At 46.2% G+C, this 26,650-nt stretch overlaps 1 protein-coding gene across 1 annotated transcript; it reads left to right on the top strand.

The window, feature by feature from the left end:
- Positions 1-766: 766 nt before the first annotated feature.
- On the top strand, positions 767-18,101 carry LOC136002946 (E3 ubiquitin-protein ligase RBBP6-like). The gene is made up of 12 exons (XM_065658181.1): positions 767-828; positions 7,324-7,391; positions 7,954-8,062; positions 11,599-11,635; positions 12,458-12,502; positions 13,778-13,866; positions 13,980-14,064; positions 14,584-14,723; positions 14,952-15,124; positions 15,658-15,761; positions 16,225-16,386; positions 17,280-18,101. Exons 1-12 carry the CDS (start codon positions 767-769, stop codon positions 18,099-18,101), a joined length of 1,896 nt encoding a protein of 631 aa, XP_065514253.1.
- The last annotated feature ends 8,549 nt before the right edge of the window (positions 18,102-26,650 follow it).

The following is a 26,650-nucleotide window of genomic DNA, read 5'->3' as shown; positions in this document are numbered from 1 at the left end:
GGGGCTAAGCAGTACAGTTAAAATACTCATGTCACTCAGTCTGGAAACCAGGTTAGCTTGCTTTAAGGATTCCAATAATAGTGCAGCTCTATTACAAAAGAGCTAATTTCATGCTTACAAATCTGATTTCTGTCCTTCCTGTGGTTCATGTTGAGGCACAGGACGAAGCGCTTCATACTTTCTCTCTTCTGAGCCATGAATTGCGAATGCACTGAATTTGTTAGTACATGGTGGAAAATAATGCCACAGAAGATGAGCTTTACCCTTCCATCTGGTTTTCATTCTGGTCACCTCAAACTCTAAAGGAAGTTCTTCCTGGTAGAGAAGGAAAACAGAATTAATGTCATCTTCCAATCGGGCAACAGGTACCTATAACCAAATAGCTTCCTAACTATTTAAAATGGTGTGCCACATTGTAACTCCAAGAGCTCATCATAAAGAGCTTTACAAAGCATTATACTAATTTTATTTGCTTTACCAACTCCAGATTTGGAAACACTCACCTTGAGCTCACATGATCCCAAGCAGGAGATGGGGGAGGAGGAATCCTCTGCCTTATGCAGCTGCTTGTGATGCCACCGGTAGGTCTGCAGCTGTGAAGGAAGGAGCAGCAGCTGGCCTGCGCAGGTATGTGTGACACCACATGGACACGAGTAGGTGAGAGGGCTGGAGCAGGAACCTTCTATGTGCAGGTGCATATGATGTCACAGGTGTCTGAGAAGGTGACAGGGTAGGAGCGAATTCCTGCCTGGTGCAGCTGCTTGCGATGTCACTGGTGGCCGAGGAGGTTTCGGAGCAGGAGCAGGCCCCTGACTTCCGCAGGGGCAGGTGATGTCTCTGGTACCTGCACGTGTGGCAGGCAAGGAGCACGACCCTGGCTTGTGCAGTGGCTTGCGATGTCACAGTGCACGAGCAGGTGACAGGGCAGAAGGAGGAAGCTGGCTTTTGCATGTGCTTCTGATGTCAAATGTGCCTTTCTAGGGGACGGCGCCAGAGCAGCCTCCGGTTTGTGCGGCTGCTTCTGATGTCACATGTACCTGCATAGATGACAGGGCTGGAGCAGAAATGTTCCTTGTGCAGCTCGTTATGACCCAAAATGCAAATCTGTGCGAATCAAATAGCAAAACAACGTGTGATATGTTATAAAATAATCCTAAGATAGGGTTAAAGCCTCCACCTGGATAGATAAAGAGAGGGAATTTTCTGGGACAATATTGGCAAATTGACTTTTCTGAAGTACCAAAGTGTAATAATTATAAATGTCTTTTGGTATTAGTAGATCCCTTTTCCGGATGGCCTGAAGCTTTCCCATGCCGGACCAACAAAGCTAGGGAAGTAGCAAAGAAATTATTGAGTGAAGTCACACCAAGGTTTGGGGTTCCAGACGGGATCTCGTCAGATCGAGGCCCAGGTTTTATAGCAGAAGTAATACAGACAGGAAAAGCTGATCAAATGCATATTTCGGGGAACCAAATGCTCACTGAATATATGTCGCCTTTAGGAAAAACTTTCTCATCATTACATAGGTATATCCAGGTGAAAGTACCTGTGGCACTGGATGTGCCTGTGCCTCCCTTCTGACCTGGAGATCAAGTCTCTCTTTGGACCTGGAGGGACAAACCTCTGAAAGAGCAGCAGAAAGGACTCTGTGCAGTATTGTTGATAACTAACACGGCTGTGAAACTTAAGGGAGTCAATTCCTAAATCCACCACATTAGAATACAGAAAAGTACAGAGGCTGGATGGAAATAAGAAGATATCACTCTTTTAGAACTAAAAATGGAGAAAACTTAATGAACTGCACTTAGACTGAAATAGAATCCCATACAGAATCTTAGACAGAATCTGATTGTATTCAAGAATATTGACTGTAGCATTAGCCTGTTTTCTTTGTAGATATCTGTTTAAACATGTATTACAGTTCCGTAGTTCTTTGCCCGTTATATGGTACAGTAAATTCACAGACTGTTAAATCAGGAGAATCCATGAACCCAAAATGCACATTTTATGATGATCCAGAAGACCCTGCAGATAGCTAACAAGACCAATTGCTGAGTATGCACGTGTTTCCTTGAAAATTCAAATAAAGGGGTTTCCATATTAGGAATACCCCTTCCTATTGATATATCTAGGGACCACTTTGGGAAAATACTTCATTTCAATGTTGCTCAATCTAAAAGAATCACATCTGACTTAGAGGAGATTTGTGAACATATGACAGTCTTGCATGAGGTACAGAAAAAAAACACCTCTTCTAGATTTCAAGAAGTTTGGGCATGGTTGACATCCTGGATTCCTGATTTACAGAGTGGATTAAGAAGCTGATTGTAATCGTTGTATTAGCAATTGTTATATTTGTATGTTTGTATGTTATGTTGCAATATATAGTGAGGTGTTGTGCTGCAGTCACTAAAAGAGTTTAGAAAAGGTGGGACTTATTTGATATATATAGATGTGTACAAACAAGTCCCAAAGCGGGGAAGCTGTTAGGCCAAAAGACCTGATCATGAGGCCTACTAGAAAGTTAGTATTAGGTGAATAATAAATGAGATGTCTAGCAGCAATTAATTTTTAATTGTAGGACAAAACCTATCCCAGAAGTGAGAAGTCAGCCATGGACAGTTGAGTATCTAGTGCTTATTGCCAAATTTTGTGGACATGCTTAAAGTAAACGTTGCTCATTAGAATAGAATTTTAATCTCAAAACATACCTCCGCATCAAAGGCTACCGGCCTCCAGGAGAAGACCCCTACTCACTGAGCATGCGTAGTAAGAACAGTGAGTCATTACTTGTATGCAAATATTGTAACCAATCATCTGTACAGGACGGCCCTGAGGGCATGTGTATAGTGATCAGATTTTGTATAAATGATTGAGACGTTTGTACTGCTGGTACGCTAGCTGGATCCAGCATCCAGACTTGTACAATCCTGTAATAAAAAGCATCTCTTGTCTTCGTGTGTGCAGAATTTGGCTCATTTGCATGCACCTCGGGTAAAGAACTCTGTTTTACGGACAACAGAGGGGCCAGCTGGGGTGATGCCCAGCCTGATCTGCCTGTCAATGCGAGAGAAGAATTGGTTTCAGGACACGGTAACTGATGGCAGCTGTGGCTGTGAGGACCACAGAACAGTGGGGCTCAAGATCTTGAAAGGATCAAGGAAGGAGGTGGCAGAGAGCAGATCTAATCTTCAGCTAATCATCATTTTGAGGGAAAAAAACCCATTTTTATGGCCCAAAGCCTCATTTTGGGAGGAAAACTAAGCCATAAACTAAGATTGAGTGCCCGTACTATTGACAGGATCAGGAAGAGTCAGCATCATCATTCTTGAGACCAGTCCAGCTCATTGAACTCCATTTCTTTATGGCCACTGAGTGACAAAACTTATTCCCTTCTTTTCACAGTCATTTGTATTGTTGCACTACCATAAAACAACCACTCGCCTCCCAGCCAGCAGCGTTAGTGCTGAAAATCAATTCACTGCCTAGAAAAAAGAGTATCACTGTTGATACAGGTTGGGGTAGTTTACAGCTGAAGAGAGCATGAGGCTTACAGTTACTTAAAGAGCTGTTGAAGGGTTTACAGTGATTTCCCAAAGATATTTCCCAAATTCCCAGATATACAGATATTTCCCAAAGAGCTCAGGATACAAGAGAAAGGAATATTTCCACATTTCGGATCTGATCTTTAAAAGCAGTGCTGTGACTAAAGAAAGTGAATTGAATTAGATGTCATACACTCGCAACCACTAGATCACTTAGAAAACAAACCAACCCCCACAACATCATAGACTCTGACTTCAGCCCAATTGGCTGGCTCATGGCTCACAGGTAAACCATCCCCTGCATGTCTAATTCTAAATTCCGTCTTCCTGTATGTCGTGGTTTGATTGCGGGGTGACAATAAAACCGTGGCAGATGTATTGTTAACCTCCTCTCCCCCCACTTTCCCATTCAGCCCCTCCCTCTCCCCCCTCCCCACTAAGGACAGGCGACTGGGAGGGAAAGAAGGACAGAGGGAAGATGGTTGGAAAAAATTAAAAATGTTTTACTAATGCTACTAATAAAATAGAGAAAATAATACAAAACATACAAAATCAATCTTGAAAGTCCCGGCAACTGCTCTGGCAGGTGTAGGGCCGGCACCTGAAGTCCTGGACCGGACTCTCCAGCCAACCGGAGCTGGATTCAGTCTGTCACTAGGCCTCAGTTCGCAGGGACAACTCACAAGGTCCTCTCCCAATGTCGGCCATAAGGAAAAAGGGACGAGATCCTCGTGATCCCCCACTTTTATATGAAGTATGACGTGAATGGGATGGAATACTTTAGTTGGTCGGTTTTCAATTCACCTCCTGCCTGCACATCTCGCGGGATGCATCATTATCAATGACCTTGCATTCCATTGCTATGTCTACCAAAACATGTACCTAACTTTCAGGAAAACTGCAGTTAATAAGAAGACTTTAGCTGACAGGGAAATTCGCTACAAGAGAAACTTGTTTTTTAACAAAACCAGGACACTGTACTACATAAACAAGAAAAGAAGGTTCTGTCAAAGAAGATCTCAGAGACCATTTCAGCACCAACTGCACTATTTGCTTGGCCAGGGGAAGAGCACTTTTCCTACAGCCAGTCATGCTATCAGAAGAGCTGAAATAGTTTAGCTTTATAAAGCAATTAAATAAAGAGCTGCATCAATACTCTTCATAGATTTCTAAACCTGCATGTTACAAATCACTCTGAAGTCTTACCAAGCTTAAGGCATTTCAACTACATACCTAAATACCTCCACAAACCATCAGAAATACTTATCAAGAGAACAGATAAACAAAACACAGTCTCCACTAAATGGTCCTGGATTATTTGGTAACATAAGAAAAATAGATTGAGAAAAACCTTCCAGGAGTCTGAGATGCAAGATGATGAAAAAATTAGCTGAGGCTTTTCTTGATAGTCCTTGCAAACCAGACCAACTAAAGGCTTTTAAAACTGCAAGCACATCTTGTTAAACACACTGAATGTTTGCAGAGCAGCAAGAACAGGATACACTGCACCCCAACAGCTACTGTTACTTAGAAATAACTGTACCATCCTTAAAAATACCCTTAACTGATTTAAGAAGCAAAAGAATCAGTGAGGCCCAATTTCCAACAAGTCTATGGCTCTTTAACCCTCTCCTCCTCAGTAGGAGCTCCCTCCCATCACAAGAGAGATCCTTGATTTTTTCCCTTTGACACCTTCCAGCTATCCCCCAAGGGCCTGAGGATTGTGCACATACTGCCAAGTCCTGTGAGCAGACATGTGCTGGCTCAGCAGCTAAACTGTAACCAACTTTCCCTCAATGGAGAACACCAAATTTTGTCTCCAGGGAGAAGACTGGCCACAGATGTAGCACAAGTCAGCATGCTAGAGATTTGAGAGAGCTGCCCTTTATGGGATGATACGATCCCCATCCTATGGGCTGTTGACGTGGTTTGATTGCGGGGTGACAATAAAACCGTGGCAGATGTATTGTTAACCTCCTCTCCCCCTACTTTCCCATTCAGCCCCTCCCTCTCCCCCCTCCCCACTAAGGACAGGCGATTGGGAGGGAAAGAAGGACAGAGAGAAGACAGTTGGAAAAATTAAAAATGTTTTACTAATGCTACTAATAAAATAGAGAAAATAACACAAAATAGACAAAACCAATCGTGAAAGTCCCGGCAACTGCTCCGGCAGGTGTAGGGCCGGCACCCGAAGTCCTGGACTGGACTCTCCAGCCAACCGGAGCTGGATTCAGTCTGTCACTAGGCCTCAGTTCACAGGGACAACTCGCAAGGTCCTCTCCCAATGTCGGCCATAAGGAAAAGGGATGAGATCCTCGTGACCTCCCACTTTTATATGAAGTATGACGTGAATGGGATGGAATACTTTAGTTGGTCAGTTTTCAATTCACCTCCTGCCTGCACATCTCGCGGAATGCATCATTATCAATGACCTTGCGTTCCATTGCTATGTCTACCAAAACATGTACCTAACTTTCAGGAAAACTGCAGTTAGTAAGAAGACTTTAGCTGACAGGGAAATTCACTACAAGAGAAACTTGTTTTGAACAAAACCAGGACAGGGGGTTTTGAGAGCTGTGTGCTGCATGGGCCCATCTTGCAGCCTCTTCTGGTTCAATGTGGAGGTTGAGTCACTGGGTCTGAACTGGGCTGGATGAGCCAACAGCGAGTGAGACCGAGTTGGGCCGACTGGCCGGGCCCAGAGGCTGCTGCTCCGCGCCACCAAGTCTGTCCTGGATGCTCAGAATCCTTCTGGTTGGAAAAGACCTTTGAGATCACCAGGTCCAACTGTGACCCAGCACTGCCAAGGTCACACTGAGCCATGTCCCTCAGCCCCACATCTGCCCATGGTTTAAACCCTCCAGGGACGGTGACTCCACCACTGCCTGGGGCGGCCTGTGCCAAGGCCTCACCAGGCCGGGCCGGGGACGCTGTGGCCATGGCTCAGAGAGCTGGAGGGAGCGCCCCAGCCCATGCTGGGAGCTGTAGTCCTGGGCACGGGGCTGCCAGGTGCCATTTGCTCTTGGAACACACAGTTTCTGCTCCAGCCTCAGCCCGGGTGAGGTGGGCACTGGGACACCCTTGAGGGCACAGGCACCAGCACCCCGACTCCCAGAGCCCCCCACCATCTGAGCAGACCCACCACAGTTCCCCAGCCCTGCCTGTGTGCGGCCGGCCAGGACACGGCCAGCTGCTCAGGCCAGGCGAGACCACGATCCCGCCACCTCTTCCTGCCCTGAACTCCTCCACTCTTGAGGAGCTTGCCCACATTGAGCATGCCCTGCCATCTCCACGTTCCTCCATTGCAGGTTGCCCAGCTGCTGCACATGGTGGTGTCTTCACACGGTAGCTGTTGCTTCCCTGACTCCCACTGGCCGTGTCATCGTCTGTCCCCAGTGAGCACGTCGGCAGCTTTGGCCTCTGGCTGAGCAGCCGCTCAGCTGCAGTTTGGCGGCTTTTGCTCCATGTGACCACGAGTGTCCTGCTGCAGGGACAATGAGCAGTGACTCTCATTTGTATCTGGCCTGTGGCCATTCCTGTGAGCAGAACTGATGGGTCAGACGGAGGATTTCAGGCAACACTTTCTTTCCCATGTCACCAGGACTCCTTCCTCAGTGACCCCATCTCCCAGGACAGTCCTTGGGGATGGGGCACAGTCGACTTGGGAATGCTATGGCCTTTACGAGTGTGCTAAACTCTGCCTGTGAGCAGGTGATCCCAGCAAGCGGGAGGGCTGGTGGTGCCCTGGGTCATGCTGGTGTCATCTCTTTCTATCCAGGTTTGAACTGGAGTTGGTGGAGAAACCACTGCCCAGGGACCCTCTGAAGGTCTTGAGAAATATCCCTGGTGAGGGCAAGTGGAAGAAAAAAAAAAAAGAGGGTTTGCCACCTCTCAGGCAAGGCATGGAAGGGAAAGCAACTCCCAGCTCATTTCCATAGCATGGGCAACCAGCTTATGCAGTCTGATGGAAAAATCCCTGGCCATGATGGTCAAAAGGCTCTGACTTGCACCAAAGCTTCATGCCAGCTTGGCACAGCCTGTTCTCCTAAGCTTGACTTCACAAGAACCAAGCCCTGGGCTGGGCTGGGCAAGCCCTTCCCTGGCTACAGCAGAAGGGTGAGGATTCAAGGGCCTGTCCTCACTTTGGGAATTACCTCTCCAAGAGAGTCTGTCACATCCTGGCATCACCCAGCCCCTCTTTCCAGAACCTGGCGCCACTGACACGTTCGCAGAGGAGCCCGGAGGTGCCGCTGTTGGGGAGGGTGCGAGGCCTCTGGAGATGGCGCTCTCAGGGGAGCAGAACGGCCCTCTCGCATGTTTTGGGAAGAGGCCTGAGCACCGCTGCGTGTCACCCGGGCTGGCAGAATCAGTGATGCTCTTCTGACAAGGCGTCTCCTCCTGTTTCCAGAGACATTTGCTCAGCTGCCCTTGCCAGCCCATTCCAGCTTGACTAAGAAGGAACACGAACAGCTCTGGGGTAAGAAGGCGATGGAGATGAGGAACAGCTCTGGGGTCAGGTGAGTCTGGGGGCTCAGGACTGGTGTCTGCACGAGGTCATTTTCTGTCCCAGCAGGAGCCCATTCCACAGCCCCAAACACTTGCCGTTCGTTGCTGCTGAACAGTGGTGAAGGCAGCGCCTGGAGGGCTGGGATGGGGCTGCCAGGAGCCCCCACTTCACAGGGCTGGTTCCTTTCCACTCCTTCAGGAGAGCACCGAGTGTGGCCTCCTGAGCTGTGCATGGGGACAGCCGCGTGCCACCGAGGGGCCTGGCTCAGGGATTTCCTCTCCTGAGCTCAGCGCAGCCATCGGCTGTGCTGCTGGTGCCTGCGCAAACAGGCACGTGGCTCGTGGGGGCAGGATGGGGCCCCAAACCCATCGTGTCCTCAGGCCGTCCCCTCCTGTCGTGTCATTTCAGGCGTCTGCCAGCCATCCCCGGGGATTCCTCTGGAAAAAGCAGCTGATGAGTGGCCAAGCCAAGGGCAAATCTGAGCTCAAAGGCCAAGCACCAAAGCAGAGCCCAGCGCAGGCCGTGAACCCTCAGAGGTGCAGAGCAGGACAAGGCGAAAAGAAAGTTCCCATGGGAAGCAAATTACCACCAATGAGTTCTGAGGCCAGGCTGCCCGAGGAGCCCACCTACAAGGTCTGCATTCCACAGCCACCAAGACCGGAGACAGCACAATTACTGACATCAAGGCCTGAGATGTTCTGGTCGGTGCTGACAGAACCGCAGAAGACCGTCTCAGCGGGATACAGCTTGGAGCCCTCCCCTTTGGTGCCACCCATGTCCCAGGGGTCCATGTCTATGCAATGCCACCCACTGAAGGCCAGATCAGTGGTGCCCAGGATGGAGTGGCCTTGGCTGGAGGTCCAGAGCAGAAGGAGCACCACCTGAGGTGGCCAAACAGATACGTGATTTGAATCTGTGTCATTCCTGAGTGCTGTTTCTTTGTAGAAATGCAGTTAGAGGGACAGTGGGGACTCTTCAAAGAGCCCTTAGCTGGGATTGATGTTCCCATGTTGGGCTCAGGCATCACCAGGGGCAGGGGACTCATTTTCCAGTGGTGTCCCCTCTTCTGTAGCCTCAGGAGACACACAAGGCCATGTTCTTTGGCCATGTTTGGAAGGCCCAAGTGACCGCAAGGCTGCTCTGAGGCAGAGAGGGGACCGTTTCTTCCCATCTCGTTGCTCCTTTAGATCCCCAGGGGGAAGAGAAAGGCTTTTTGGGTGGCTCTGGCACAGCTTGGGAGCAAAGTGCTGCTGCTGGAGAGGTGGCCGAGAAGGGGTCAGTGGAGGGAGAGAACCAGCTGCCCTCCCCTCCATGTCCTGAAGCCATCGCAGGGCTCTGCATGTGGGCAGAGAGCTCCCAAACCCTGCAGGATTGTTTTAGAAGAGTCTCTCCTTTTTTGGCAGTGACAGGAGGGACACCCGGCAGTGACAGGAGGGACACCAGGCAGTGACAGGCCCGGGGCTGACAGGCTCCCCCTCCCCTAGGGGGCGCTGGGCTGCCACACCCAGGTGACACAGAACCTTTGTCACAATGCCCGGTACCGTGGTGAGGATGCCGTGACACTGCAGGTGACAGGGACACTGCAGGAGTTACTTGCAGCTCAGCAATTTCTCAGTTCCCTCAGAAAGCTCAACTCTGGAAATTGCTGGTTTTGCTGTTGAAAAGATGCCATCAGGTGGGTGTTTTGGAGTAATACACTGAAAACCAGAGCAGAAATGGTGAAATATTCCCATGTTATGCTTGATCCCTGCACCAAACCACCACCACAGAGCCTAAGTAGATCTGCAGCATTTTTTTCTTTTATCTTTTTAACTTTTTTTTTTTTTTTTTAATTCTTAAAACTGCCAGCAGGTCCCAGGGAACAGCTGCTGATGGAGCTTGAAAAGATTTAGACATGTCCAGATTGTGAAAGTACAGTATAAAAACCATCCTCATGGAGGGATCTTTGCATTTTAGGCTTAGTCTAAGTGTCTCAGGTAGCTGGGTTTTTTGTTTGGGCCTAATCTAAAAGGACTGATGGCTTTCCTCCTTGTCTAAAGACGAATGTGGTGTAAAATATAAATAGAAAAAACGTCCTCGTGGAGGGATCTCGGTGTTTTAGGCTCAGTCTAAGTTTCCCAAGTAGTTGGGGTATTTTTGCTCTTCTGTGAGAAATATTTTTCTCCTTGTGCATTCTCAAAATGTCCCGTTCACACATGGAGACGATAGAAGTGTGATGTTACGTATAAAATTTTGCTTTTGTATCTGTAAAGGGATTCTCATATTAATATACACTCATGAATTGACTAATTTATTTTTCTTTTCTGTATTTATGTTGTTTTCAGAAGACACAGATGACAATGCTCCAGTCCCTAAGAGCTCATCAAAAATTGTTGGAAGAATCGCGGCTGGAGCACTCATTTTGTAAGTATTCATAGAGCTTTGTATTCTTTGTGAGGCGTTTCAGTGTGTTTTAACCTTTTTTATGGATATTAGTTTATAGAGGCATTCAGATTGTATCTTGCTTGTTAAAGCGGCTGTTAATTTTTCTTGTGATGCCGTAGTTTTGAATGGACCTGACCCTATGTTTTTATGCCTGCATTTTTAGACTTACATTTTATAAGCCTACATTTTTAGGCCTACTTTTTCCAGCCTACATTTTTAGGAGGTGAGGTTCGAACTCCAACAGCGGTGACTCTTCAGATGATTTAACTGGGTTTGTGCTCGTGGTTGGTTGTTCTGAGACCCACGTTGTAGATCCCATTTCCTGGACAGAGGGATTCCTTGGTTTATGTGTTTGCTTTTATAGTAAAGACATTGTAGCATAAACTTTGAATTTATTCCCATCTGGGAAGAGTCTCATTCTCAGTGTTTGACTATTTCTTCCATTTGGGTGGGGAGGGGGAGATAGCAGGTATTCATAGGCCCCAAATCCGATTTTTTTGCACACTAAAGATCAAATAAATATGAAAGAACGAAGTGACAGATCAATGACTATATGGAATCTCGGCAAGTTTTCAAGCATCATAAATATTTCCTAAAATATTGCATTGTGCAGTGCTTTCAAGATTACCTTAGAACACTTTCTGGCAATTAAGACTTTTTTTTTTTTTTTGGTGTCTGTTGCCGGGCTCCGAAATAACACAAAACCCTTGTAACTGCTTTCAAATGACATTTCTACTGCTATTTTTAGTCAATATAGCATATGTTTTATGACATATTTAGTATTTTGGCGCTTTTGTGGCTACACATGGCAGACACCTGATCACAGTGCTTGGGCTTCCACAAAGAAACACTCTTCTAAAGAGATTTTTGTTGTGTCTTTGTCAGATGACTGAGTAGAGTGATTTGTCACAAAGTAGGAATGCAATTTTGGTTTGTTTTTTTTTTTCAGTTGCACTGAATGCACCAAGAAAGAAGAGTTTATGTATAAGAATAAATTTCCACATTCCTTAGGCCATCAGAACATCAAGTTTTGATGTTTGGGTTTTAGAATCTGGTTGCACTGCTTTTTGTTGGGTCGGAATGCTTTATTTAAGTTCTGATCACCTTTATTTCTCCTTCTAGAAGTCAAAAGGAGCCAGTGAGCGGAACATCAAAAGCAGTATGTAAAAACATAATCTCACCCTTTTTCCTACACGCCACAGTGAATTTTAACCAACGCAGCCTTGTATGAATTTTCCAAGCATTAACATAATGTATTTTCCAATCAATGTAGAAAAATATTGGACTCAGCAAGGTAAAAAGTGAGTCACGTCGTTGTTGCGAGGACAGTTCCGTGCAGCTCCGTGATTCCTTGTCGTGTCCTTAAATACTTGGGGATTTGTTCCTAAAACTGTGTAATTGAAGTGATTTAGTTGGGGCCCCTCTGAGTACAAAAATGTCTTTAATAGATTGCCATGAATTTAAATATCGTTGCTACACAACTATGAATTTACATTTGGGAAAGGAGTGGTGTTCTTTTCAGGTTTGCAAACACTGTCATTCCGCTGCTAAAATATTATTGACTGGTAAATGGTCTGGATCTGGATTTGCCACTTAGATTGAATACTATGTGTCTCTTCTGTGTTTTTTATATTTTGTCTTTATTGTAATGTAAATTGCATTTATTGTATTCCAAATAATTCAGATGGGTTTTTATTTCTTGAAAACAGTTATTTTTCTCTTTTTTTACTAGCATGTGTATCAACACAAACTCTGTGTTCATAAAGACAGTTTATTTGGCTTTTTTCCCACGTTTCTGTATGTATTTCAAAGCAGAACTTAGTGTGGCAGGAATAAATCGCTGGAAAGTTCACACAAGATTGTGGAACAGTAAGGCGGCAACATTTGAATTTGTTACAGCTTTTTTTGTGCTGCTGTCCCACTGTTACTACGCTCTGTCTTGAAGGTACAATTGAATATGTGTTTAATTTTTTGTGAACAGATCGATGACTCTCCTGCACCTCTTCCTCTGGCACAGCTTATTAAGGTATTACTATATAATAGAAGGTATATATTCTTGTCAAATACTTTTTAAAAAAGTGTTTTCTTCCTATTTTTCAATCTGATATGGCGACCTATAGCTGCACAAGTCTTGTAATGTGAACAATACCTTCATGTTTGATAATTTAAGGTCTTCATTTTACCTTTAAAATGTGTGTATATTTTGACACTATCCTGTGATCTCTCAGCCCCAATGTCACATTGCAGAATAGCTCATCTTCAAGATGCAAAGAAGCAGCACTTCAGAAGCTGTTTTGACTGTTTTTCATACGTTTCATTACTTTTGCGCCAGAAGCTAACACAATTTTCACGGAATAATTTAATTATGGACATTTCAAGGGTGTTTGCAACAGCCAAAACAGAAGCGTTTCTGTAACATGGACGATTGCACAGCGATGTCTGAATTTCTAGGCTGGAGTTCATTTCCAAGAAATCTCTTCCCACTGGGAACTTCTTCCCTCTCTCACTGCAGAAATTAAATTGTGTACATTCTGGGAAAAAAATAGATTGGAAGGTAGCCACCAAAGGAAATTGAAATCTAAATTCTAAATGTGTCCTTGATTCTGCAATCTCATGTGGAATTTTATGCTAACATGTGAAAAACTGTCCAAGCATGTGTCAGACATCTCAGCTTTTGAAGAAATTTAAGTGTTTCAGAAAAATGCAGGAAAATAATGTAAAGTTGAGAGCAGACTGGCTCAGCATGGAGGCAATGTGTTGTAAAAAGTTTTCTGCTTTATTATTTTGATGAATTAAATGCCATATTTGTATTACAGTCTATTCCTAGTCATGTTTTGTGGGGTTTGGATGCGTTTTGTAACTGTTTGGGTTCAAATTAGTCAAGTATCTCTCAAGTTTTCCGTAAATGTTACTGGAAATGATTTCATAGTTGTTGATCTGGATTGCATCAGCGTTGAGAAAAATAATGTATATATGAAAGAACCATTTAATAAAAAGTTGAACGTAGATGGTTGATTTGTGGATGAAAGCGTATAAATGCATACAAAAACAAAACCAGGAGTGGTTGATCTGAACGATTGATGCTGGAAGGTCCAAATAATTTCTGTCTTTCTCAATTAAATGGGCAGTGGAGATCTTCTCCTTCAAATTATCTAGAGCTTACAAATCCTGGATAATACAGATTTTTCTACACGTGGCTGGGAAGAAAATGGGATTAGTTACAAAGGTACAAACAGAGCTGAAAGTTTTGAGTTCCAAACACGTAACATGTGTGTCGCACCATTAATTCCCCGTTGAACAGACGGCCAACCTGGCTGAAGCCAAAGCTTCTGAAGAAGATAAAATAAAAGCCATGATGATTCAGTCCTGCTGGGAATACAATCCAGCCACGTGAGTGTTGGTCATGTCAGATCTCCTCTCTGAAGACGATGGAAAACTTGTCGAGGCATTTGCTTTCACAAGAATGACACACTTTTCTTTTTTTTCCCCAAAAAAACTTCTAGTTACGTGAAGAAACCTCCACCATCGTACACTTGTTTCCGTTGCGGAAAACCCGGCCACTATATAAAGAACTGCCCGACAAAAGGGGTAAGACTGGGGGGGACTTCTGGTGATGCTTTTAAAAAAATCTTTTCGTTTTCAATTTTAATATTATCATATGAAGAATTGTTTCTCTTGGGGTGAAATGCAGAGGTTGTCCAGCAATGTTGCAAAGCTGTTCGAAATACAAGGCAACCTGGAATTCTAAATGTAAAGTTTTCCTTTTTCTAGGTCATAGAAAATAGATATTGCTGTAGATCATCCTCTGTGATCCTTCATGCCTGTTTATCTATTTCAGTATTATTGGAAAATTTTCTGTTTTGAACTCTTTTTAATGACGTTTTGCAGTTTTTAGGATTCCGTACAAAAGCGAGATGTTTCTGTTGACCCCACCTGTTGGATATTTGTGTGTTTTAGTTACACAAGTCTTTTGTTGAATCTTCCTGCAACCCTTATGCTGAGCAAAAGGAGAGGATGAAAAGCTTTTGCTAGTTAAAGTAGTCATTGAAATGTCATTTGAAGTGTGGGTCTTCAGCTGAGATATGTCTGCATTTCTGTTCATAACAGGACAAAACTTTTGAGCCTGTTCCCAGGATTAAAAAGAGCACAGGAATTCCCAGGAGTTTCCTGATGGAGGTGGAAGATCCCAGTACGAGGGGTGCGATGCTGACAAGCACCGGAAAATACGCAATACCGATTATTAATGCGTAAGTACAGAATTAATTGGACTAACCCGAAAGGCAACGAGAGAAACCACGTGTGAGTGTGTGAGCGGCAATGCCAGCAAGTTGCACAGCACCTGTAGTTACGGGGGAAGAAGCGTTGTCTGGTAACCTGCAAATTCCATCTATTATCTCCCTTTGATAAAATCCAAAGCTTGGAAAAGCTTTCCTTTGCCCATCTTCAACTTCTTGATTTTCCATCCCCCCCTCCAGGGAAGCTTATGCGAGAGGGAAGAAGGAAAAACCTCCATTTTTACCAGCGGAACCGCCCTCCTCCTCCTCAAACAACGACCCTGTTCCGGAGGAGTTGTTATGTCTCATTTGTAAAAATATTACGACCGATGCCGTCATTATTCCCTGTTGTGGAAACAGTTATTGTGATGAATGTAAGGGTTTGTTAATGCCAAGCATCACACCTGCTCTTCTGAAAGTAGAAATATAAGAAAGAAATATCATTTAAAAGATCAGAAAAGAAATATAAGAAATAAATATAATTTAATCCGCGTTCTTCTCCCTGAGAGAGTTGGTTCAAAGCTCCAGAACTCAAACCTGCCTACTCATGGGTTTTGAGACGTGTTTTATTCATTAACCTTGAGGGTGGTGGCTTCTCGCTGGATGAGAAGGTGGAAAAAAGACCAGTCGAAACATCCAGACACGGCCTCATCTAATGAGACTAATTAGAACACCAGGACACAGCCCAGTCTACATCTTCAAATGTTCCAAGAGCAAAATATCAAAACTCCATAGTTATTTGCTGCATACGAGAATCTTTTTACACTATTGAACATTTATAGCTTCATGCCCTTAATTCCAGACCATATTTAACCATTAATCATCTAAGTGTTTTTATAATTGATTAGAACCCACAAAATGTCCTTAGTTTGGCTAAAAATAGTTTGATGTCTCTAATTCTTCACAGGTATCAGGACAGCGTTACTGGAATCTGAGGAACATAAATGCCCAACATGTCACCGGACGGATGTTTCTCCTGATGCTTTAGTTGCCAACAAGTTCCTACGCCAGGTAACGCGATCACTTTTACACGAGCTGTTTGTAAGAAAAGTCCGTTTGTAAAAAATATTGATTTACATCTCCTTAAGCAAGGTTAAATTGCTTAAGGCTGAATTTCCTTTGCAAACACATTATCTGTTGTTCCGGAAGGTCACGATTCTAAATTTAGAGAGAATCTGGCTAATTCAGGTCACAGTTTTGTTTAGCGTGATTGCCTCACATTCAAATTCGGTGTTAACACTGAAGGACTTTAAATATCAAAGCATTAAATACAGGATTAAATACCAATCCTTAACATCCATGTTTAATGTGACATGTTTCTATCTCTGTATGTTGACTTATTTTAGCTTTGATGGCATTTGCAGGAGTGCACAAGTAATTTTACTCCGCAGAGGCTTTTGTGTGTAGATCTGCTGAAGTTTCTGGAATATGTTCTGTAATGTTATCTTTCTGTAAATGGTTCTTCTGCCTCTAGATTGTGAACAACTTCAGAAACGGAACTGGCTACACAAGAAGGGTCCATAAGCAGCTTGGGCAGCAGCCGCCACCACTCGTGACACCTCCTGCTGCTCTGGTGACAAGCGCGGAACTTTCAAGATCTTCCTCTCTGTCCATCAGCACTTTGTCAGAAGAGAAGGCAAGTTTTACTTCAAGGTATACCATGATTTTTGGATTTCAGGAGGGCTTCTTTTCCATGCGTTTGCGTTTATTCACCAGGAGTATCAGGTTCCTGCTCCAAGACAAGCAGCTTTCCCACATCTCCTGGGCCCCCAAGGACAATCAATCCCCACAACCGGTAACTATAACCTCAGAATTTCTTTGAAAAACTTCTCTTCAGATAAACTGAATGGGATTTTTTTTCTTTCTCCTCTCTCCACTCCAAAAGGTCAGCCAATGAGAGCCAAGGCAATTTGCTCAGCAGGTGACAAACCAGCCTGGAAACTGTGAGTATTGTACGGAAATTTTGAGCCTTGAGGCAATTCCGGTGCCCCTGGGGCCGCCGTTTTGAGCCCTGAGGTGATCTTGGTGCAGCCCTTTTGAGCCCTGGGGTGTGGGGCCCAAAACTGACACCAGGATTCAAGGTGTGGCCTCTTCTTATATTGACCACGTTTTGGTTTTTTGGTGTCTCTTCGTAGTAAAGTTCAAACTGTAATTGTAATAAAGGTCAAACTTAAGGTTCCTAGTCAGAGCTCAAGATATGTGCAAGATTTTGCTGGGACATCTGGCTGGAAGTGTTGATTAAATAGTATGGAGGATTAAATAATACATAGGATTAAATAGTATGTAGGATTGCAGTACAAGGGCTTTGCATCCTCTACAAATTGCCAAATAAGCAGTGAAGTTAAATAGACTAGACTGGCATTTTAAAATCGAGCGTGACTGTCTTCAGGCTAAATCATGTTTTCTTGCTATTTGATACTGCACCTTAGCCCTTAGAACTTGCTCTCTGGAAGAGAAAAAAACCCAACCAACCCAAATCTGAGAGGAAAAAAGACGGGGAGAGTGACTGCTTTGAAATAATGTAGTTAGTTTCTGTGTTGTGCTTTTTTAAGGTCCAAGTCTCCCTGTGGTGCTTTGTCTTACCCTAGAAGTTCGTATACCCACTGCAAGTCACGATCAGGCTCTTCCTGCACTCACTCTGACTCTCGATCACGGAGTCGTTCTCGTTCCTACTCGCCGTTGCTACCGCCTGCAAGAAGAGGCAAAGGGAAGAGTCATAACTATCGCTCTAGGTCAAGGTCGCGTGGTCATTACCGCTCTAGGTCAAGGTCTCCAGTATTTAGAGGCCAGGCTCGCACTCAAAGGATGACACCTCAAGGGGAAGGAGAAAGGGAGTATTTTAACAGACACACAGCAGTTCCACTATATGGTATGAAAGCTGCCTATGGCAGATCTGTTGAATTTCAGGATCCATTTGAAAAGCAAAGATACAGAGAATGGGAAAGGAACTATGGAGAATGGTCTGGAAAGTTTGACAGGGGCTGTGCTGCTGGTGCTCAGCCTGGACCTCCAATGAACAGAGAGACCTTTTCTCCAGAGAGGTTCGATCCACCTGAGACCAGACGAGAGATTTTGCCATATACTTGGGGATGTAGAGAGGATTATCCTGGTGGGCAGCGCCACGAAAATCGTCGTATAGCTGGAGATGGCCCTGAAAAAGCTTCTGGAAGAGAGCACCATGGCATGAAAAATCCAACAAACTCAAAAGAGAAAGAGGTGAAAAACCCACTGGGAGATGACAGAGCAAGTAAACAGAGATTCCAAGGGAAGAGAAGAAAAGAGGATGAGAATGAAGGATTTCCCAATGCTCAGCTGTTTGAAGGTGCAAAAAAACCCAAGAGAGACAGTTAGAGCGGATGATGTTCAAATGAAAATTGGGAAGTCAGAAGTTTTGATTCTGTATTATTGTGATGGTTTGGTTGTAGTCCATCACTATTTGTTAATTCTGATTTGAGGATTTGCTCTAATTAGATAGTACTTTGACACTGGTGTTTAATTCAAGTTTGACTGAGTTTATAATGGCTTTAATGTTATCAATACAATTCGCTTTTTCTTCTTTACAGTTAATGAAAATAGTAAGATTTTTTCAAACAATAAACTACCCATGACAGAAAGAAACCTGGTTTGGTATGTTTGTAATTAGATGTGTTGTGTATTAAAAGCCACGTCGGGTCATTGGAAATGAACAGTACAGCAGACAGTTCCCTTTGACAGTTGTTTTCTTTCTCATCTTGTATGCATCAAAAAGCACAAGAAAGTAAAGATAAAAACAATCTGGGAAGGTAAAAGTAAAGAGTGGCAATAGTTGTTAAAGCTATAAATGTGCAAAAATATGCAACAACCAAGTAACAGGAACATCCCATATTGGTGTGTTTGACTAAGAAATAGCAGAAGGTGGCTGACAAACTCAGATGGCAGCAAATCTATTCCCTCTCCATGTTTTAAGGACTCTGAGTCTTTGAAATGAGACCTGAGAGTCCCCTACGTATTTTCCCCCCTCCAGCTCCCAAGTAAACTGTTTATCACTTCATCATCACGTAGCTGCCATCCAGCTTTGAAGAATGAAGGATTAAGAGTGGACAGTGAATGAGTATATTTTGGGGAAGGGGTGGAGGGCGGATGTTGGAGGGAAGAAATTTTTACCTTCTGAAGCACTCTTAGTGGATGTTGGCATGGGATATCGTGTCATCGACTTCTTTACAGGTGGTTATTCAAGCAAACATAAACCCAGCCTAAGAGCTGAGCACATGATGTGGAGATGTGGGCCTTTTGGCGTGCTGACACCACAGCCGCAAAAATGACTTTTTTGAGAGAAACACATCTAGAGCTCAGCAGTTTTCCTGAGCTGGATTCAGTTCTTGCTAACGCTGGTTTTAAGGCTGCCGTGTCAGAGGATGCGATCAAAGCAAAACCAGCCCAGGTGCTCTCAGGAACAGCAGGCGTGTGCATTGCAGAGCGTCTCCATCCCATGCTGAACAAGGATGGGGTGAGACAGACGCCCCCTCTGGGAAATGCACTCAAATCCTGGTGAAAATGCTGAATTCAAGGCCCCACTGAATTGGCTACTGGTCTCTCTGTCATGGGGGAGTAATTTAGGGTTCTGCTTACTGCAGAACAATGTTTAGAGTTCTTGGAGAGACGTGCGACTTACAAGAGTTTCGTGGTGGGATCACTGTATTATTTACTGCATGGGGGAAACATGCCAAGCCAAATGTTGCTGACCTTCTCTCCAGGTGCCTGTATCCGTTCACAAAGCAAACTGTCAGCGTCTTCCCTCCTGATAACCGTTTGCTCCAGGGGCTGTGTCTTGGAGCTCCGGAGGCAAACTCTCAGGCGAGGCCCGTACCCGTCGTGGTGCAAACTGTCAGGATTCTTCTCTCTCTGATAACTGTTCATTTCGGAGTCTGTATTTAGAGCTCTGAAGGCAAAATTTCGGGGGACTTTTTTGTCGTGTTGCTCGTGTAAGTGCGCCGTAAAACCTCCTCCCCACTTTTCCCACTCGTGCTGCGAGCAGCCCTGTGCTTCTCCCCCTCCCTCCCTCTTCTCATGGTTTTTTACTTACGAGATGGGGTCGGAAATGACTGATTTCAGTTGTGTTCCTAAGAAATCGGTATTGGGAGGTGTTTTAGAACACAGGAAAGCACTTGGAAAGATGAGGAAAGAGGATCTTGTGAAATATTGAAATCAGTGGTGGCTGCTGTATAACTTAAATGATTGGGAAAACTGGCCGGAGAATAGAACTTTTAAGTATCTTTAAGTATAACACAGCAATCATAGATGTCTTCCTTGTTGGCCTGTTTTCTTTGTGGGTATCTGTTTAAGCATGTTGCAGTTTTAGTAGGTCTTTGTCTGTTGTGTGGTACGGTGAGTTCGCAGACTGGTAAATAATGAGAATCCATGGACTCAAAATGTGCGTTTTGTGATAATACAGAAGATTATGAGTAATTTAGTTTTTTTACTGCGTGAATGTGATGATAAAATTTTGTGTGTAATAGCCGTTACCTTTTTTTCTAGCATGCTAGCTTTAATCCAGCATTCAGACTTGTGCAACTCCGTGATAGGCTGTGTCTTGTCTTGGTGTACTAAATTTGGCTCTTTTGTATGCACACCAAGTAAAGAATCCTGGTTTGGGGATAACAGTTGTAGCACGCCAGATGAGACACTAATAAAAGCCTTGCCCAGTCCAGCTTGCTAGGGCAGTGGGGGGCAGGTGCCGATTGGGCTCCAGCGCACACTGACCTGTTTTGTCAGGGAGACCCAGCATCACCTCTACCTGGCTGAACAGTAAGCAGCCCAAAGGTGCAATGCAAAAATCAAGATATTGTCTTGAATAAGTGTAACTGTGATCCATCTGCATATTTGAACTTGGTATTTGGTTTTCATATCTGAGCTCAGTATTTCAGTTTGCATATATATATATATCTATTTGCTACCAGAAGAATTTTGTTAGGGGAGATAATTACAAAATGGCAATGTTTTAGAAACCCCAACTCAACTGGAGAGCATCTTGGGAGGGGTCGAGCTGCACTTACCCAGAGAGGACATCGCCAATAGCAGCAGCTGGAGGAAAGCCAGGAGAGATCGGTGTCGAGACGACAAGAGCAAGGAGGCTGCAAAAGGGAGAGAAAAGAAATCACTGACGTGGCCACCGCCCGATGGAGTCCTGTCCCTTGTGGCTGCCTTTACAGAGGGCAGCCACTCCACAACGTCACAGATTCACACAGGTCGTGGTTCCTTTTTGTACTGCTGTGGCACAGAAAGCCGAGATGGATCACAGAGAAAAATTTAAAACAATTTCACGAGCTAGTGAGGCCACACAGGGGTAAAAAATCTATAAAAAGTGTCCCTGAATTTATCATTCAGCTACATGTGACACGTGTTTGACAAGATTATTTCTTCTGTCAGAAGCGATTTGCTGATCACCAAGTGATAGGTATCAGCAGCGGGAAATGATCTCTTGAAACTTAAAGAAAGGGGGCTGCAGGAGAAAGGAATCTTTGGGGTTTCTGGCCAGCTTGAGGTGGCTTGTTGCTGGGATTGGAGATGAGAGGGCCTGGGAAGCTGTGGTGGGGCAGCCTTGGCTGGCAGACCAGCCCCACATACCCCTCAGTAGGATGGGAATAAAGAATATGATGAGCAAAAGTAAGATAATTCATGGGCTGAGATAAGAAATAGTAAGATAAGTAATGGAAAGAGGAAGAGAGAAAAAACCGGAACACGTGATGCAAAGACTCACAGGTTGCCACAAGCACAGTGAGATCCAGCAGACCCTGAGTGTTGGCTGCCTCTCCAACTTCCCTCCCCTCCCTTTTTATTGATGAGCATGATGTTATGGGGCATGGAATATCTCTTGGGACAGTCAGGGTCCAGTATCAGTACCAGTGCAGGTTGGGGGTTGAGCTGCTGGAAAGCAGCTCTGCGGAGAAGGACTTAGGAGTTCTGGTTGACAACAGGTTGGCCACGAGTCACCAATGTGCCCTTGTGGCCAAGAGACCAATGGCACCTTGGGGGGCATTAAGAAGAGTGTGACCAGCAGGTCGCGGGAGGTGATTTGTCCCTCTCTGCTCTGCCCTGGTGAGGCTGCATCTGCAGAACTGGGTCCAGTTCTGGGCTCCCAGTTTGAGAAGGACAAGGAATTACTGGAGAGAGTCCAGTAGAGGGACACAAAGATGCTGAGGGGTCTGGAGCATCTTTCTGATGAGGAGAGACTGAGAGAGCTGGGGCTGTTCAGCTGGAGAAGCTGAGAGGGATCTGATCAATGTTTATAAATATCTCAGGGTGGGTGTCAAGAGGATGCACCAGGCTCCTTTCAGTGGTGCCCAACAACATCCTGAGGGGCAACAGGCACAGACTGAAGTACAGGAGTTTCCATCTAAACACGAGGAAAAATTTCTTTACTCTGAGGGTGCCAGAGCTTGGACCAGGCTGCCCAGAGCGGGTGTGCAGTCTCCTTCTCTGGAGACATTCAAACCAGCGTGGACCGACCTGTGTGATCCGCTCTGGTGACCCTGCTCTAGATGTACCTGCGTTAGCAGGTGGGTTGGAGTAGATGATCTCCACAGGTCCCTTCCAACCCCAACCATTCTGTGATTCTGTGAGAAGAGGAGACTCTGGGGAGACCTTATTGCAGCCTAAAAGGGGCCTGTAAACAAGATGAGGACAGACTTTAGAGCACGGCCTGTTGTGATAGGACAAGTGTGATGGTTAGAACTAAAAGAGAGGAGATTAAGACAAGATATAAAGAAGAAACTGTTGCCCCTGAGAGTGGTGAGAGCCTGGCCCAGGTTGGCCAGAGAGGTGGCGGATGAACCATCCCTGGAGACATCCCAGGCCAGGCTGGACGGGGCTCTGAGCAACCTGAGCTGGTGCAGATGTCCCTGCTCATGGCAGGGGTTAGACTGGATGAGGTGCGAAGGTCCCATCCAGCCTGAACTGTGACTCTACGTAGAAACCCAGGATGAGGTCTCAGCTGGACCCGAGAGGCGACAGATGCTGTTGGGTGATGTGGGTTGTGCTGTTCCAAGTGTGAGGCAGCAGATCCCATCAGTGGTTTTGTGCCAACAAGTGCCCCTCCCACATTGAGCATTTGAACGTCGGATCCTTGGGAACGGGGTGGGATGAACACGGGACGAGGACATGTGCAGATGCATGTCCCTTCTGTGCAGCCCCCACTGATAAAGCTGAAAAATCAGAGGCGAGATGGAGGCGGACCTGAATGTTTAAAGTCCTGGAGTGCAGTTTTGACCTGATATGGATCTTCCTTAGATCATAAACTTGTTTCACCCCCTGTCTGTGATGAACTGGCCCTAGTCTGGCTCTCAAGGCAGGAACCAGTGTGAAAAAGGAAACAGAATGACCAATCAGAGCTGATCTACACTAGAAAGAAAACGGTGGAAGTGATATTTAACAGCCAGAGCCATTTGTCACACTCAAGATCACGTGGTGGGAATGTCTCCAGGACCACCACGGCAACGAGTTTTCAGCCAAATGTTCTTCATATCCTGAGAATATTGATTTGCAGCTGACGGGACATGACTAACTGCATCAGCTCAGCCAAGAAATATGTGAATTATATGAATATACAGAATTCTAGGTGAATATATAGAATATACGAATATGAATTGTATTATGAATATATATTAATTATATATGGAGGAGAAGAGAGGAGAAGAGAGGAGAGGAGAGGAACAGGTTTCTAGAGAGGACGATGAAAAGAGGAGGGAGATGGGATCAAAAAGCAGGAAGGAGGGAGGAAGAAAGAAGAGATGACGGCAGCAAAAGAGAGGACTTGAGAGGGGTATAAGGCAGAAGAAGGGGAAGAGCTGAAAGAAAGGAAAAAAAGAAAGGAAGAAGTGAGAAAAGAGGGGGAAAACCCCCCAGATATATGTATGGGAAGCAAAGGGAGAAGCAAAGCAAGGGGAGAAGAAAGGAGCTGAAGTTGGGGATGAGATACCGAGGAGCATCATGAGGCTGTGACCATCACAGCACCGTGATCCAGGGGCTTCTCAGGGCTCCGTGCCAACCTGTCCAGGAGAGCAGCGAGCTGCCTGCTGGCCCTGTCCGGCCCGGAGGCTCCGTCCTGTTCGGCCCGGTGTCTCTGTCCCACCTTCTCCATCCGTCTGACGAGAGCTGGGTGATCAGTGGGGCAGGAAGTGCTGGTAACAAAGGAGAAGCCACTGACCACAGCTGGGAGGAAGCTCAGGGGAAGCTGCACGCTGGATGTGGCATCTTGGGGCTGTCATCATGTTTTCAGGGATCTTTTCCTTCCCACATGCCCTAGATCACCTCTTTGCCCTGGGAGCCATTGTCCACCTCGCGCTGGGGGACGTCGGCTGTTCTCTCTCTTCCCTCAGGCACCTTCCTCACGACGAGTGACGAAGAGGAGCAGCAGTAGCACAGTCCTTGATTCTTGTACACATTTCCCACGGGATCCAACCTTCCCTTTCCGTTTTCCCTCAGCTCCCATCACGCCCGTGACCAACCCCAGAGGTGTCGACAGTCTGGTGACCTGCAGCACAACGGCCGGGAAGGGACATCGGCCAAGGAGTCGCACGAAGATGGTTTCCACAGCTTCCTCTTGCACCAGAACTGGGACGGTATCAGTGTTTGGAGTTACTTTTGCTTTCTCGGAGAGAATGCAAAAAATGAGATGTCGACATTAACACCTCGTGAATACACTGAGCTTTCTGTTTTGCTATCGCTGTATTCAGCTTGACTGTAGATAAGGGCGGCAGCAGTCACTGAAGCTTAAAGAACATTTTAAAAGTAAGTACCAAGGCCTCATATCTGTTCTGAAACTCTTTTCTTTTCAGGGAATACGTTTAAGGGTCACTTTACAATGATTTAGAAGCTGCAGAGGACTCAAGGGCCCATGTTGAGATTGACCAACATCCAGTTAAAATGCTGGTTTGGGTGTTCAAGGTAAAGGAATAATAAAAAAAAAGTTTCCTTCTCCCTTCTTCCCTCAGACAGAGCAGAGGCCACAAGTGAGGCCCCTGTTGAGCAAAGACATGATCCAGGTGAACCTGAGACTAATTACCACTGTAACTAATCAGGGCCATAGGTGAAGCACTTGTGTCATCTTTGTTGTGGAGGTTCTTGGTAGAGCACCCGTCTTGAAACCAGAATCACCTCAGTGCACAAAACAGTGGCCCCAGGGGCACCAAAATCACCTCAAAACACAAAACAGCGGCTCCAGGGGCTCCAAAATCAGCTCAAAACACAAAATGGTGGCTCCAGGGGCAGCCCCATTTCTTTACGTTTCAAGAGATCATTTCCCACTGCCGATATCAATCGATCACTTGGCAATCAGCAAATCGCATCTGACAGAAGAAATAATCTCACCCAACATGTGTCGCGTGCAGCTGAAAGGGAAGTTCCAGGACACGGTTTGTACATTTTTTCCCGTGTGGCCTTGCTGCCTTGTAAAATTGTTTTTCTTTTTCTTGGTGGTCGGTCTCAGCTTTCCACGCTGTGACGGCACAAAAAGGATCCACAACCTGGAGAAGGCTCCAGGGAGACCTTATTCCAGCCTTTCTGTACTTAAAATGGCTCATAAAAAAGATGGGGACAGACTTTGGAGCAGGGCCTGTTGCAACAGGACAAGGGGTGATGGTTTTAAACTAAAGGGAGGGGAGATTCAGGCCAGACATGAGGAAGAAATTTAAAATAACTTTTATATTTTATTGCTTCTGTTTGTTTAGGCTCTGCTGAACGGAGCCTCTGAGAATGAGGTGGGGCTGAGGGAGAAGGGGATGTTTCCCTTTTCCCCTCAGAAAGTTCCTTCCCATCCTCCAAATTCTTGTTTCCCTCAGAGAAACCCCGGGATCACAGGGACCCCCCCAGGGATCCCAGAAACCCCCGAGACCCTCCACAGCCCCACAGGGACCCTCACAAGAACCTCTGGGACCCCCAGGACCCACCCACCCCCCCCCATTAACCCCTTTCCAACCCCCAGGGACCTCCCAACCCCCCCAGGACGCCCGAGGGGCGACTGCATTTGCGGGGGGTGGGGGGGACAGGGGACTCTGACACCCCAAAAGTGATGGGGAGCGATGGGTGGGGGGCGGGATCCTGGGGGGGTGCTGGCAGGTCAAGAGGGACATTGGGGGGTGCAAGGGGGGCTGTTTTGGGGTAAAGAAGGGGGATATGGGGATCAGTGTGATTTTGGGGGAGTCGTGGGGGGCAGGCACCGATCGGGACGTGCGGGCGGGGATCCCCGGAGGGGCTGGGGGACCCGGGGGAAGCGGCGCTCGGGCGGCAGCAGCAGGACGAGCCGCCAAGGCCACGCCCCCGGCACCGCCATTGGCTGGACAGCCAGCGTGTCACTGCCCCTCAGGACCCGCCCCGAGCCGCGATTGGCCTGGAGGCGGCCTCGTGATGCCCATTGGCTGTTCCCCGTAGGGCGGGAATCCCCCCTGAGCGCGGCCGCCCTGTCCCCCCCTCAGCCCCAAGATGGCGGGATCCAGGAGGCTGGGACCCGCATGTTGGAGGGACCCAGGAGTCCTGGGGGGACCCAGGAGTCGGGGACCGACATATCAGGGGACCCAGGTGTCCGGGGCGGGGGTTGGGTCATGGCAGTAAAGTTGCTTTTGGAAAACAACTCTGGAAACACCTGATTTCACCCCAAAACTGGGGGGGTGACACGTGGGCCTCTGCACCCCCCAGCTGGGGCCTGTGACCCCCACATTGGTCCTGGCCCAACAGCAGGGGGGAATCCCTCCCCAGTCACCCAAAAATCGGGGCTTCGTTTTTCCAAAAGTCGCTTTTATTTCAATAAATCAACATTATGAAAGGGGATGGGGGGAGGGGCAGCCCCAGACGCTGGGGTCAGCGCTCAGCCTGCCTGGGGAGATCCCAGCAACACCGAGGGGAGAAGCTGTGGGGGGAAGGAGCGACCC

This window comes from Caloenas nicobarica, unplaced genomic scaffold (assembly GCF_036013445.1).
Source record: "Caloenas nicobarica isolate bCalNic1 unplaced genomic scaffold, bCalNic1.hap1 Scaffold_83, whole genome shotgun sequence".
Classification (NCBI taxonomy): domain Eukaryota; kingdom Metazoa; phylum Chordata; class Aves; order Columbiformes; family Columbidae; genus Caloenas; species Caloenas nicobarica.
The sequence above is the reverse complement of the archived record's forward strand: the minus strand, read 5'-3'. Positions and strand labels throughout refer to the sequence as shown.